Source organism: Sorex araneus, chromosome 1 (assembly GCF_027595985.1).
Source record: "Sorex araneus isolate mSorAra2 chromosome 1, mSorAra2.pri, whole genome shotgun sequence".
NCBI lineage: Eukaryota > Metazoa > Chordata > Mammalia > Eulipotyphla > Soricidae > Sorex > Sorex araneus.
Window position 1 is genome coordinate 179,322,971 of NC_073302.1, and position 16,013 is coordinate 179,338,983.

At 43.5% G+C, this 16,013-nt stretch overlaps 1 protein-coding gene across 1 annotated transcript in view; it reads left to right on the plus strand.

Annotated features, from left to right (window-relative positions):
• The window catches only part of FBXL17 (F-box and leucine rich repeat protein 17), a 527,962-nt gene that overhangs the window by 165,474 nt on the left and 346,475 nt on the right, over positions 1 to 16,013 (plus strand). The window contains exon 5 of the mRNA XM_055139470.1: positions 3,801 to 3,908. Within this exon, the coding sequence (XP_054995445.1) occupies positions 3,801 to 3,908 (108 nt within the window). The remainder of the gene's footprint in view (positions 1 to 3,800; positions 3,909 to 16,013) is intronic.

The window sequence follows — 16,013 nt, forward strand, 5'->3', positions numbered from 1 at the left end:
CTTTAACCATCCCTCCACCAGTGCCCATTCTCCTCCACCAATGTTCCCAGTATCCCTCCCACCACCCTCGCCCCATCCCCCACCACCCCACCCTGCCTCTGCAGCAGGGCATTCCCTTTTGTTTTCTCTCCTTTTGGGTGTTGTTGTTTGCAATAGAGGTATATCTGTACACATACCTAACATGACTCCTAGAATTAGAACAGAAGGCAGAGAACTTGAGCAGAGCAGAGAGTGGTAATAGTTACGATGTATGGAACAATTACAATGTGCCATGCACTTCACAGCACTTCATTTGTGTTCTTTATTCTCCTGTTTGACACTGAAAGGTCGGTCCTGTGACTTCCTCCTCATCAGAGAAGCAGTGGTGTCTCTAGAGGTGACAGAAGCTGCTCAAAATCTCACAACCAGGGGCTGGTGCAATAGCACAGCGGGTAGGGCGTTTGCCTTGCATGCGGCCGACCCAGGTTCAATTCCCAGCATCCCATACCATCCCCTGAGCACTGCCAGGAATAATTCCGGAGTGCAAAGCCAGGAGTAACAAAAAGCAAAAAAAAAAAAAAATAAATCTCATAACCATAGAGGCAGGCTGTGGGGGTGGGTCAAGGGGTTGGGGATAGGCAGGAGGGAAACTGGGGACTTTGCTGGTGGGAAACACAATGATGAACAACTTTGTAACTGTGTATCTCCTGTTGATTCGATTAAAAAAATGAAAAATCTCAGCTAGTAAGTGCATGCCTGGGATTGAAAATAAAGTTGCTGGATTCTATAATTCCCCCCCCCCTTTTTTTTTTTCTGTTTGGGTCACACCCGGCGATGCTCAGGGGTTACTCCTGGCTCTGCACTCAGAAATTACTCCTGGCAGTGCTTGAGGGACCATATGGGATGCTGGGAATCGAACCTGGGTCAGCAGCGTGCAAGGCAAATGCCCTACCCACTTTACTGTTGCTCTAGCCCCAATTCCCCCTTTCTTGCCTGTTGACCTTGAGCCTCACCTTCCTAACTGATCTCCTGTCCTTGAAAATGGATCCAATCCCCACCCAAATCTTAGACCTCTACTTGATTGGTCTGTTATAACCCACCGAAACCTAGTAAGGATTGTTTTTGTGCCACTGGAAGTAGCTGTTTGGGGGCTGGGGTGAAGAACATGCAGCAGGTAGGGTGCTTACTTTGCGTGCTGCCGACCCCATATGCTTCCCTCCCCAAACCCTGCCAGCCGTGATCCCTGAGCACCCCTGATGCACCCCCCAAACAAAACAAAAAGCTTAATGGTCCTCTGGAGCTTGCTCATTCAGATTGCCTGAACTAAAGGGGAAAGATAAGACACACCAAGCAAAATTTTAATTCCCGTTTTTTTCTCTCTGGAGGCTGTAACCTCCTTCAATCTGATCTTGTGTCCTTAATCCTTCTGTTCCTCTTCCCTCCTGGAAGATAGAGGAAATTCTTGATGCTAGAGTGAGATTAAGCAGAGTGTTTAACCAGCTAACCATGTGCATTTAACCTCTGTTATCTCCCTCACCTATTTAAAATGGAGATTGGGTTTTATTAAAGCTGCAGGCAATGCTAATGCCTTAAATATTCTTTGTGAACATAATGTTTTTCAAAGTCCAGTGTCAGGAAGGTGCATTGTTAATTTATCACTGGTACTCTTAGTCTTAATATGCAGAGGCATACTTTACTTTCCAGGGCAGAATTAATCTGTGTTCAGATCTGTGTTAGAAGGACCATTGGTTTTATTATTTTACAAAAATGTTCTTGTGATTGTTTTCGAGTAATGCTACCCACCTGCCTTTATTTTCGAGTATCTCTTCAGGATAAATGAGGATATGAACTATTGAATGCTCGTATTAAAGCAAATGCAAAGGGAGATGTAAGCCGCTGCTGTTTGGAAACTAACAAAGGTGTTTAATTTGATTTCTTCGTTCTGAGTAAAGTGAATTTCTTTCTTTTTTCTTTTTTTTGGGGGGGGTCATACCCAGCGATGCATGCACAGGGGTTACTCCTGGCTCTTCACTCAGGAATTACTCCTGGCAGTGCTCGGGGGACCATATGGGATGCTGGGAATCAGCTCAGGTCGGTCGCGTGCAAGGCAAACGCCCTACCCACTGTGCTATTGCTCCAGCCCCTGTAAAGTGAATTTAAAAGCAAGCTCAGGACAGAGAATATTTGGACCTTCTTTTATAAGTGCAACTTAGTGGAGCAGTGAAACAAACCTTAGCCTCCAGATAATTTGATGCCATTGGTGACTCTTGTGATAGGTGGGGAGTCCGATTGAGTGCCATCAGAGAGAACTGTGGGCACTAGTCTGCTAAAGTTGCTGTAACAAAACACCCCTTACTTCATGGCTTACACCACACACTGTTAGTCTCACAGGTCCCGCCAGAGGCTGGCAGTCTGAGATCATGGCACTGCTGCTAGTGCCCTGGTGCCCTGCATCACCTCAGGGATTCTGCCTCATGCCCAGCTCTTCCATTTCTGATTTTCCAGACAGTCTGGCGCTCCTTGTCCCTGGCAGTATAATGTTGTACTCAGGCCATTTCCCAGTGTATGCATCTGGGTGTCAATTTTTTTTCTTTTTGGGTCACACCCAGCGATGCACAGGGGTTACTCCTGGCTCAGGAATTACCTCTGGCGGTGCTCAGGGGACCATACAGGATGCTGGGAATCGAACCCAGTTTGGCTACATGCAAGGCAAACGCCCTACCCGCTGTGCTATTGCTCCAGCCCCCAGTTTTTTTTTTTTTTTTTCCTGAGGATTCCAGTACAGCTCTGTTCCCTGTTCATATCTGAAAATGCCCTGTTTCCATAGTGTCACCCTGAGGTGCTGGGAGTTAGGACTTTGAGATGTGAATTGTAGGGAGATACAGTTCAGTTATTTGATTTAAAAAAAGAAAAAGCAGAAATAGGAATGTATGCTTAATAGAACTGGACCTAGAGTGACTGTTCCATGGAAGTAGCTAGTTATAAGAGACCCTAAAATATGCAGTTCCAGTTACAAAATGTATCCAGGATAGGAAGAGGCAGAGTATTGTCAGGGAGGGACCAAGAGTGATTGATGGTTGCCGTGAAGGGGATGACTGTGTTCTGGAGGCAGGTACTGGTTCCTGTTGCAGAATCCTTTTAAAATACTAGAAACTAAGAACTGTACCCTCCCTTCACTTTATTTATTTATTTATTTATTTATTTATTTATTTATTTATTTATTTATTTAATATCCAGAAAGAATTTCATTGGTGAGGTAGATTCTTTTTAAAATTTGTGAGTATTTTTTTATTATTAGTGAACCACAATGAGGTACAATTACAGACTTACAAACTTCCGTGCTTACATTTCAGTCATACAATGGTCAAGTACCCATCCCTCCACCAGTGCCCATTTTCCACCATCAATGGTCCCAGCATCCCTCCCACCATCCCCACCCTTTTCCCCCTTCCCCCACCCCACCCGTCTCTGTGGCATGGACCCTCCCTTTAAATAGCTGTATTTGATATTCTCTGAAATACATATCAACTATGTGTGCCAAGAGAGTGAGAGAGAAATGAAGTGGAGATAGCTGTGTCAGTTTCTTTGAGGCATTTTATTTGGAGATGTAAAAAAAGATGGGGTGATAGAAGAGATTGAGGGGTCAAGCAGAATTATTTTAGTAAACCACAGAAGGTATTACAGCATTTTTATATACTGATTCATGTAACCCAGTGGAAGTGGAAATAAAATTATGCTGGGGCGGCCAGAGGGGATTTCAGGAGCCTGACCGTTGCTCGCCAGTGCAGCCCCGTGACCGGAGCTTTCCTTGTCTCCTCCAGGTGACAGACCAGTCGGTGAAAGCGTTTGCTGATCATTGTCCTGAGCTGCAGTATGTTGGTTTCATGGGCTGTTCAGTTACTTCCAAAGGAGTCATCCACCTCACCAAGGTAAGTGCTCTGGCTGTGCTCCTGTCTCATGTCCAGGCCCCATTGCTGCCATATCATGTTCTAGCACCCCTAAACACACTGAAGGGGGGAAGGGCCGAGAGGTGGTGAGAGAGGGTGGTATAGCAGCTTGCCTGGCGTTGCTCACCCCTGGTTCGTTCTATCCCGGCATCACATGTGGTCCCCTGAGATCTGCCGGGGTCACTCCTAAACATGGAGCTGGGAAAGGTCCCCGAGCACTGGGTATGTATGATAATCCACAAGTGTATTAGTATGTGATAAAAAATTGAGATTGGTTTAAGGCAACCCAAACCAAGCCTGTTCTTTCTGATACGGCACATTGCACTAAGCCAGAGCCTCCCAAACCCTGACTGACAGTCCACGTTTCAGGAAAACAAACAAACAAAACCCTCAGCGTCCCTTGACAGTCTGCTCTGCTAAAGGAACAAACAGCAGCATCCTCGGTTGCACCCTCACTGCTGCTGTCTGCCCCACCCCTCAGGGGCCGTGCCTCCCACTTTGGGAAATATACTGTAAGCAGGTACCTTCTCTTTGCCAATGGCCATGAAAGAGATGAATGAAACAAATGCATGGGACAAGAATTGCTCAATGTCGAGTTAATATGTTGCGTTAAAAGAATATTTTTTTAATTGGCTTTTTTAAAAGATGAATTTTGGGTCACACCCAGCTGTGCTCAGGACTTACTCCTGGCTCTGTGCTCAGGAATCACAACTGGCAGTGCTCAGGGAACCATATGAAGTCTTGGGGTTTAAACCTGGGTCAGCTGCGTGCAGGACAAGATCACAACCCACTCTACTATCTCACAACCCTTGATTGATGTTTTAACTGCTCATGTAACACAGTTTCTTTGAACATTTGGCTTTCGGTGGGTGGGGGGAGTTTGGGCCACACCCAGCAGTGCTTGGTGGCTACTCTCTCTGCTTAGGGGTCACCCCTGCTAGTTTTGGTGGTGGTCAGGCAAGCACATGCACATGGTCCTCTGGATCGAATGGGGATCAACTGCATGCAAGGCAGTTACCAGTGTTTCTTGATTATGAAGTGAAGTCGTAATCCTTGGATGAAGGATTTGTACCGTGCATTTGATAAAGCATAGGTAAAGCGAGGAGAGGTGATTGTCTGTGAAAAATTAACCTTTAAGCTAAGAGTTTTCTTACATGTCAAATACATAAAGTCAATTTTAGCAAAGATGAAAGTGCTGATTCTTTTATAATATCTCACTGTCATCACCACTTTTCAAGGTATCAATTAATTAATTTATAGGAGCAGCTTCTTTCTTGCCTTTAATGGAAAAACTGGCTCAGCTTTCAACTGTGCGGTATCTGAGTGTGTAACTCTCCTACGCACCGCCTAGGCGGGTGGATTTGAGCTTTGCCTCTTAGGCTAAGCTCTGAGGGACGTTTTTATCTCACCCCCTTACTTCTTAGGAAAGTGCTGTGTTCCTAGCACACTGCTGAATAAAACAGGTATGATCCCAGGCCTCTTCCCCTTGTCCCTTCAGGTCTCTTTAAGCCTATAATTTAGTGGGAAATAGCACATTTCAGTCCTTCCTAGGAAAGGAACACATGTTTGTGAATTCCCTAGGACTATGGCCAGAGCCCTGCTGTCAGCTTACTTGTGATCCTGTCTCTGCGCTTAGTAGCTAGATGGGCCAAGTATTTTTCAGTACACAATTAAGTGATATATGCAAGGTATTTGCCTCAATTTCAAGATCACAGTGAATGCTAAGTAAATACTCCCTACTAATATTAAAATTAATGCTATGCTATCAAAATTGTGGAAAGTCAAAGCAAGCTTTGAGAAAAGATGAAATCACTGCTCTGGTGTATCTGAAAAAGAGCCTGTGATTTTCTTATGTCTGATTAGCTGTAATTATCATCCAAGGATCACAGCCTAAGCTAGTGGAGAGGATCGGTCCGTTATTCTCAATTATTCCTCTATCAGAACAGTTCAGGCTAACCAAGACCATATGTGGCCATCCTTTTTTAAATTCATTTTCTATAACCTTGGCCTGCAATCTTGGTATAAGATGTTTTTCTAGTTGCATCTAATGCTTTTATGGTGTAGAGCAGAAATGCCTTTGGAGGAACAGATTGTGCACGACAAGTGTTATGGCCATATGTGGGATTTTACGATCACTTGAAATTGTACTCATTAAGGACAAAACAAGACTTATTAGATCAGTAAGTGCTTCCCTGAGCATTTTGAGATAGCCAAAAATTATGGTACGCTGGTACTTAAAAAGATCAGAATTATTCTCTGTGACAAAATAGCAGCTACAGCAAATGTCCATGTTGGAAGGCTCAATTTTGCTGAGAAGGTTCTTAAGATCACAGGCCAAGATTGCTGGTTTGGCCTGTCAGCACTCAGAGTCTGTTGGCCTCATATCAAAGCTGAACCACAAAGTTTTGAAGATCATCTTTGTTGCTCAGGAAAGTCTTTGATGAGAGGATTGGTCTGTGGCAAAACATTGTTTCACTCCCCAATTCAGGGAGAGGCAAGATGGCATTTAAAACGTGCCTAGGTTTTATAAGTATGTTAATTGCTTTATCTCTTAAGAACAACGGCAGGGTTTATGTTTCAGCAAAATAAAACTTTCTGTGTAAAGTGTTTGTGCTTTGCCAGTGCTCCATACTAAGGGTTATAGCAAATGTCATTTACATAAATTTTATATAAATGCTTCTAGAAAATTATCCTAGCCTTATTAGCATCATACTGATAATTTGAAAATAAATAGGAAATGTGAGAGCCTGTTTGTTGATAGCTTTTGATTTTGCTTAATTTTCTATGATTTAGAAACACCTAGGTTATTAAATATCCCATCTGACAGGTGGCATAGAAATCTCTGTACCTAAAAATGAAAACTGTGCCAAAGTTTCCTATGCATTTGCCAGGATTTGGTTCTCGCTCATTAGGGTTTCTTGTGCCCAGAGGAATAAATGAATTTCGGAGTTGTTGGCCTAGCAGGGAATTTACGGTATTCTTGCTGAGATGAAGAAATGCCATGGCTGTAGTTGGGCTGGCTTGGGCTTCGGTGATAGCGTGTTCAGCCGAAGCTCACAAGGACAGAAGACAGGGAATAACTGGGAGAACAGTACGATCCTGTCACTGCTGTCCTTCGAGTTAAATTTTACTTTGAATTTTTTATTATTTACTGACTTCACGTCCTTATTCTTCAGGTGGTATTAGGAGAAGAAATCTTTGTTCTAAGCTGTTAAACTCTATAAATATGAGTGCAGCAATATGTAAGACTGAAACCACAGTTTGAGAAGATCAAGTCAAGTTTATTGACTGTTTTTGGTGCGTGTTTAGGCATGTCATGTGTGTCTTAAGAACCAGTGACCAGGAATTTTTGTTTTGTTTTGATTTGAGGCCATACTGTGAGGTGATCAGGGCTTACTCCTGGCTTTGTACTCAGGAATCGCTGCTGTAGGCCTGGGGGGACCATGTGTGATGCTGGGGACCCACCCAGGGCTGGCCACTGCCCGTTGTACTATCCAGCCCAGTGACACTAACGTTGGAGGCTGCCATTGAATAACTAAATAACATTAGATAACTTCCATTAAATAACTAATTCCATATAATGATGAAACACCCATCCCTTCACCAGTGCACAATTTCCACCACTCAAAACCCCAGTATACCCCCTACCCCAACCCTACCCCTGCCTGTGTGGCAGATAATTTCCACATTCTCTCTGCTTTGATTCCATTCAGTATTTCGACAGCAGTCCACCATTATTATTTGGAATTTCCCCCAACACTCAGACCTGCCGAAAAGCCAATGCTAGACAATTTGTTTTGTATTGCTAGGTATGAGTAGCATATGATGTCGCAGCCATGCAGTCTTGGAATTCTAAAATTTTAATAATTAGGGTCTGGAGAGATCTCTGCCAAGAGCTGCTCAGTTCCGAGATTTGTTTGTGTGTCTCTGGGATCGTGGCCCTTAAGGAGCTTAATAAGTAGCTGGGGACTGTCGTGGGCAGGAAAGAAGGGCCAGCTCCTCCCCTATCCCTTAGGCCTGGCGTTTGCCATTACTGCTGCTCCATACCTGGGTTTTCCAATGGGTTCTGGAAGATGGAGGCCACCAGGATTCCTGGGGAGCAGGCGAGGGGTGGCACCTGCTCCTGTCTGGAGTGGCCCGGTGAAGGTGGCCTAATGTCAAGTCCAGAGGCACTTCTGCCAAGAGACGCTCAGTTCCGAGATTTGTTTGTGTGTCAGAAGTAATTACTCACATTTAGTATTTAGTCCATAAATATCATTTAGGACATGTCAAAATGACCATGAATCTCAAGTGAATCACACGGGCCAAAATTTAGATATTTTGAGCATCAAAAAGGAAAATGACTCCAAGGCATTAAAACAATCTCAATATATAGAAAGTTAAGAATGTGTAATGATATCTAGAAGCCAAAACAGAGCTGTACTTCTTTGCCTTGCTATAAGGAAGTAACAAATATTTGATTTATTCTTCCCAAAGCAACACAAAAACCAAGATAGATATTAATATTAGCCAAATATTAGACAATCAACCAAATATTTGTTCTGGCTTTTTGGAGAGTGGTGGGCAGTACTCCCTTTTTTGATTATTGATACACTTTAAAATATTTATAATTAAGCTAGCAATATTAAATATTCTTTCTAATTTCTTTATAATTACCAATGTTACTTGATAGCTGTTGCTTTAATTATCCTATGTGTAACCTGACTTGAATTCCTCTTACATGTCAGGGTTAGGTTTGATTGAGGCTTTTATTTAATTTTGTCTTAAGACAGGGATTATTTCTGGGTAAGAGTGTTGGCCAACATTTGAGCATTGCTCAGGACTTACTTCTGGCTCTGTGCTTCATCCTCTCCTGGCAAAGATGGAGAACCATATGTGGTACCAGGGATTAAACTTGCGTTGGCTGCATGCAAGGCTAGTGCCTTAACCCCTCTACTATCTTTCTAGCTCAAAGACTTTTAGGAAGCGAACCCAGAAACAAAATGCCCAAACTTCTCATATTTTCTGGGACCATGATCACTTTTAAATAACTTGCTTAAAAAAACACACACACACACGTATTTTAAAAGTGCTTATAGCTGAAAATATGAAATGTTTTTTAAAGGAGAACAAAATTGATTTTTTTCAGTCAATTTAACATAAGTAACCTAAAGAATGCTCATTCATGCAGCTAACTCAATTTTCATCTTCCTTTTCTTGTTTATTCAGAGACCAGAAATGAAAGATGAACTTTCTTACCTTTCAAATTTCCAAAAAGCTGATCAATTAAAATACCTTATTCAAAGGAAGACGACAGTAATTTTCTTCTATAGGGGTACTATTGTTGTTTGGCCATAGATTATAATTTCATTTGTTTCTAATTAATTATGGGTAACTTGCTGAAGTTGAATTGACAAAATACCAATTTGAGGTGTGGAAAATACTTGCTTTTAAATTCATCTAGTTTCGAACTATTCCCTATTGAATAGGATGCAGTTAGCGTTTTGGGAAGGATATCTGTATTTTATTGTATTTTATTCCTTTCAGCTTCTCAGTAGTTAGGAGCTGAGCAGTAACAGAGTATGGACAGCTTGCAATGAGCCCCTAGTCCTGGTGACATCCATTGATAGATTTTCTCATGGGCACTTTAGCAAACCATTATTTGCTGTTATTAGAGCTACTGATTGACTTTAGGCAAATCACCCTATCTCTTTTCCTCAGTTTCCAATTTGTAACATGATGTTACTGGCATCTACGGCAGTCTAGAGTCATGGAGAAGTTTGGCGTAGAGCCAAAATCCATTGAAAGGGAGTTAAAGGAGAAAAATATTTGTCAAAAAATAGATAGTTTTAGCTCTCTTTAAGTTTTTGTGCTCACGTTACTTTATATTTTAATTGAAATATTCTGTGGCTTTATTTATTTTTTTACATGTCAAGTTATAATTTAATGCTCATGAACAGCTATGTAAATAAAGACTTAGGGGAACATTAGGCAAAATTTGCAGGTAAAGTGGCACTAAAAGGAGATCTTTCCGGAAGGCTGATGTGGGTCGTGAGTTGTGAGCAGATGGCCGATGAAGCAAGAGGTGATGCAGTAGGAGAGAACTGTGTTCTGCTAACTCTTACACAGTTTTAAGGAGTACATTTTTGAAGTGAGACAGAACGCTTCCATGTTGAAGTGATTTCTGTAGCATTAGCACTCTGGATGAACAACTATAACCTGGCAAAATATACACACGAAACAAGACGTGCAGGCAGATTTGCGGGAAGATTTGAAGACTTAGAAGAGAAAAATTACAGCTTTAAAATGGTTCTGAGGACAGGATACACTCAGCAATAAAGAGGCAGGGCACTTTGAGGGGTAGAGGCTAAAGCTCCATCAGAAACCTTGACATCTTCCTGGCCTTTGAAAGTCAGTGTGAGACAATGAATGTACAGTTTTAAGGTAGTGCTTAAGTAGGAGCTTGGAGACAGTGGTCGTAGCTTATACCCGGTTATGCTGCTAAACTGTCCAGGTTATCATATTGCCCTCTAAATTACATAGAGTTCAGAGTGAAACAGTCCAGTTGAGGGATAAAAGAACTGAGCAGAGATTGGAGCTTCTGCCCAAGAAGTAGACTTCTTACGGTGAGTATAATTTACTTAAAATTGAAAATAAAGAAAAACCAAGAATTTTAGAGAACTAATATAGAACCTAGAGGCTCAGGACAAAAAATACCTATATATAGTCAAAATTATTCAACAAAAGAATGAGGGCACCATGGCCTACTCTTAAAAGAAAAGATCAATAATCTCAAGCCTGATTTGTTGAAACGAACAAAATGATCTCGGACGGCTATTAAAACTACATCCATCGGGGTTTGTTCCCTGGCACCACATATGGTCCCCTGAGCTCCGCCAGCAATGATTCCTCAGCACAGAACCTGGAGTAAGCCCTGAGCACTGCCAGGTATGGCCCAAAGACAAATAAATAAAAAGGAACTACATCCAGTGACCCAATACTCTCATCAAATTTCTCCAGGTTAAAAGAGATCTGTTTAAAGAAACAAACTTTAGAACTGAAAAATAAAATATCAGAGGTTTCACATTCCCTAAACTTAACAGAACGGCAGTAGCAAGGGAGGAATTGGTTAACTTGGAAATTGAGTCTTGATCATTCTCCTTCTCTCCCATATTTTTGTGCATTATAAAATAGAGAAACCTCACTTTTTACTTTTAAGTGGGGTTTTGTTTTTCTCTTAGATGCCCTTTGGTTGAAGAGATCACACAGCAGATAGGTCAATGGTTGGCATGGGTTTCAGTCCCAAAGGTCCCCTGAGCATAACCAGGAGTGATCCCTGAGCACAGAGTCAGGAGTAAGCTTTGAGCAGGTGGTGTCTGCACCTGCCAGGTGTAGCCCCAAGACAGAAATAAACAGTGCTTTCTAACGAAGCATGAGACTAATACCCAAAGACAGTAGAGACGAGGGCTGGGAAGACTGGTCCAGGGCAGGAAGCTTGACATGGGGGAGGAGAGCGCAGTTAGGACCGAGAAGGGACCGTATGACAGTGACAGTTGGAAATGTTCACTCTGGACAAGGACTGCCGAAAGGAGGGAGAGGGACAAGCATGATAGCCATTCAGGAACAGAATTGCAGCTGCAGAGCCGAAAGGGAAAAGGAGAGAGGGGGAAAGGGAGAAAAGAGACAGGAGGAAGCGGAAGGAAGGAGAGAGAAGAGGGAAACGGAGAGAACTGTGTCTGGTTTGTTTGCCAAAGTCAGGCTGGGGTGGGGGGTGTGGAAAGGAAACTGGGGACACTGGGGTGGGAAATGTGCACTGGTGAAGGGACGGGTGTTGGGCCATTGTATGACTGAAAGCCAGTCATGAACAGCTTTGTGACTGTGTGTCTCACGGTGATTCAGTAAGAAAGGGGCAGAAAGCCCCATGGACATCCCACCACCCCCCCTTTTTTTTTTCCTCCTTGGAGATCTGGTTTAGCGATAAGAATCCTGTTCCGGTGGCTTGTCGGCAAAGCCCTTCCTTCTGCCTCTGGGTGATGGTCTGGCTGGGTTGAGTGTTCCTGGCTTTCCCGCAGCACTGGGTACAGCTCAGGCTCTCCCTTCTGTGGTGAAATCTCTGATGGTCTTCCGGTGGTTCCCTTGTTGGTAACTCTTGACTTTTCTCTTATTGTGTTTGAGATTCTCTTTTCATCTCGGACAGTCTTCTATTTCTTACCTGTTTTTGCTGGGCCTCTCCATTGCTTGAGGGCCCAGGGTGCTTGGCCTGGCCATGCAGGGCCACAAGTCAGCCTTTGTCTTGCGCGTGTAAGACACCTTCTCTGGCCCCTTGAGCTAACGCTCCAGCCCTGCTATTTTGCCAATATAATTGTGATGTGTTTCAGGGTCTGTCTCCCCGGGTTCATTCTGAGTTGAAACTTCAGTTCTCAGCCTGACTCTCTCTGCACTGTGGGAAAGTTTTATCTCTTCCAAAAAGAATTGCTCCTTTCTCTCTTCCTACGGAATCTCTGTGCTGTGTATGTCACGTAGGTTATTGTCATTGTCTATAGTTATTTCTCCTGGTTCCTGTCCTCGAACAAAGCCCCACAGTGAGAGCTCTGGGCTGTCTGGGAGCAGAGACTGGCAGGCCTCGCGCTGGCTGGGTCGCTGCCTGGCCAGTGAGGCCTGCTCGGGGCCGCTGTGCTTGGGGTTCCTCAGGTTGCCTTCTCTCTGTGGGGTGTGGCTTGCTTGCGAGGCCTCTGGTGTTGGCCGGGCGGGTCTGTCCATCTGTCTCGAGAAGAAATGGCTGGATGGTTTTCTCTCAGTCTGTTGGCTCTGGGTGGGTGGAGCTCTCAGGCGTTGGTTTCCAGGGGCAGGGAGCGTGGAGACTGAGAGCCAGTGTGGCGCCCAGCTGCCTCTCCAGGTGAGGAGAGCGCTGGCCCGTGACAGAGTTGGGGTGCGGCATCATGGGTGTTTCCTGGCGGAGCTGGTGCTCGGGATTTCTGTGGGATTTCTTTCTGTTTGTGATTCATCTGGATTTTGCCCTTTTGTCAGTTTTGTGGACGGAGCGATAGCACAGCAGGTAGGGCATTAGCCTTGCACGCAGCCAGCCCGGGTTCGATTCCTCCGCCCCTCTCGGAGAGCCCAGCAAACTACTGAGAGTTTCTTGCCCGCATGGCAGAGCCTGGCAAGCTACCCGTGGTGTATTCGATATGCCAAAAACAGTAACAACAAGTCTCACAATGGAGACATTACTCGCCCGCTGGAGCAAATGGATGAACAACGGGATGACAGTGGTATAGACAGTGTCAGTTTTTGTGTAAATTAATACAGGTTTCCGTGTGGACTTGCCTGGAATGCAGGAGGCGAACACACCTCCCCTCCCTCTGGGCCTCTGTACTCCGCCCCTCTGAAAACCCACTGAAAATTCGCTCATTACGATAAAATGTGAAATGATGTTTTTACGATAAATCTTAATTTTATTACTTTAGTACAAATGCTGACTGTTGAGACTAATAACTGTTATCTGCACCTCATTTCCCCGCCCCCGCCATGACCTCTCCTCACCCCACCCACTTTTCTCTGCAGTCTCATGAGGGCTATATAGTGATTTCTTTTACATGCGGAAAACTCAGCTATTATTTTCATAAAATAATTTTAGAGTCAGGAGGATTTGCTGTTGTATTCTTCTACTTTTTTTTTTTTAATTGAATCACCATGTGGAAAGTTACAAAGCTTTCAGGCTTAAGTCTCAGTTACACAAAGCTCAAACACCCATCCCTTTACCAGTGCCCATATTCCACCACCAAGAACCACAGTAAACCTCCCCCCCGCCCCCACCCCCGACCCCTGCCTGTGTAGCTGATAAATTTCACTTTACTTTCTTTTTACTTTGATTACATTCAATATTTCAACAAAAAACTCACTATTATTGTTTGGAGTCTCCCCCCCCCCCACCGCCAATGTCAGACCTGCTGGAAAGGAAGCATTTGATAATTTGTTTTCCATTGCTGAGAATGAAGAGATATGAGGTGTGGCCACAGTAGTGGCTGCGAGGTTTTGGATTTCTGTATTTTAGTAACTAAGTCCAGAGAAATTTCTGCCAGAAGTTGCATCATTGCCAGCTCGTACCTCTCTGCTACATTATATTCCATATCTGAGTGCAATCTTTCTATGTCTGTCTCTTTCTTTCTGACTCATTTCACTCAACATGATAGTTTCCATGTTGATCCACATATGCAAATTTCATGATTTCATCTTTTCTAAGAGCGGCATAGTAATTCCATTGTGTAGATGTACCAAAGTTTCTTTAACCAGTCATCTGTTTTTGGGCACTCCAGTTTTTTCCAGATTGTGGCTATTGTAAACAGTGCTGCAATAAACATAGAAATGCAAAGTCATTTCTACTTTACCTTTTTGCTTCTCCGGGATATATTTTCAGGAGTGGTATTGCTAGGTAAAATGGGAGCTCAATTTCCAATTTTTTGAGAATCGTTCATATTGTTTTCCAAAAGGGCTGAACAAGTCGGCATTCCCACCAGCAGTGAAGAAGAGTCCCTTTCTCCCCACATCCGCGCCAACACCGGTTGCTTTTGTTTTTTTTGGATGTGGGCCAGTCTCTGTGGTGTGAGATGGTATCTCATTGTTGTTTTGATCTGCATCTCCCTGATGATTAGTGATGTCGAGCATTTTCTCATGTGCCTCTCAGCCATTTGGATTTCTTTGGGGAAGTTTCTGTTCATTTCATCACCCCATTTTTTTATTGGGTCGGCAGTTTTCTTCTTGTGGAGTTCGACCAGTGCCTTGTATATTCTTGATATCAACCCCTTATCGGATGGGTATTGGGTAAATATCGTTTCCTATTCTGTAGGTTGTCTTTGTACTTTGGTCACTGTATCTTATGAGGTGCAGAAGCTTCTTAGTTTAAGGTAGTCCCATTTATTTCTCTCTGTTTTCACTTGCTTGGCCAGTGGTGTGTCATCTTTGAAGGTACCATTTCCTACAATGTCCTGGAGGGTTTTGCCGACCTTGTCCTCAGTGTACCTTAGGGATTCTGGTCTGATGTTGAGGTCTTTAATCCATTTTGATCTGACTTTTGCACATGGTGATAGCTGGAGATCTGAGTCCATTTTTTTTTCATATAACTGTCCAGTTTTGCCAGCACAATTTGTTAAACATGCTTTCGTTGCTCCACTTCACATTTCTTGCTCCCTTATCAAAGATTAGATGATCATATATTTGGGGTGGTGTGTCAGAATATTTAACCCTGTTCCATTGGTCTGCAGCTCTGCCTTTGTTCCAGTACTATGCTGTTTTAATTACTACCACTTTGTAGTAGAGTTTGAAATTGGGGAGGTTAATTCTTCCCATTTTCTTTTTCCCAAGAATTGATTTAGCTATTCGTGGGGGCTTATTGTTCCATATGAATTTCAGGAGTGCTTGTTCCATTTCTTTGAAGAATGTCTATTTTTGTCCCAATTAGTGACTATGATTTTTATTTTTCTTAGTACAGACCAAATCTGCAAAGCAATATTGCAGAACTTCTCACCGTTGTGCCAGTAATATCCATTCAGTAACAGTCCTATCTTTTGATGCATGTGCTAGTTCCAGTATGTATCCTACTGACATTCACCAGGTGTATTAGCAGAATATATCACCAAAACTGAACCCGCGATTATGTGGGCCCTTGAATAATGTAATGACGATTTCTGTATACCGAGCACCTGGTATTTATGAAGTTATAGCTGAGGTGGTTCCAGGTCCTTCCCGATGCCCAAGCCTTTCTCTCGGACCCACCTCTCAGTGCTCAGCGGCCAGCTCCAGCCTCTGGCGCCCTCGCGCCCCCCTGCGCTGCTCCCCCTCTCTGCTGCTGTCCTGCTGCATGCTGGGGCACAGACAAGACCTCAAGGAAATCTTATATGCCCCCTACCCACAGCTCTGTTTTGTTGCTTCCTCTTGGGCAGGTGAGATTTAAAGGGGCCACACAGTGTAACTCGATTCCCTGGCACCCTTCCCTTTCCCTTCACTCCCACCTGAACACTAGTGACAGTCTTTTTGAAATAGCCTTTGCTGCGTATTGACTTCATATATGTGTGTGTATACATATATGCATATACATATATACATATATACGTA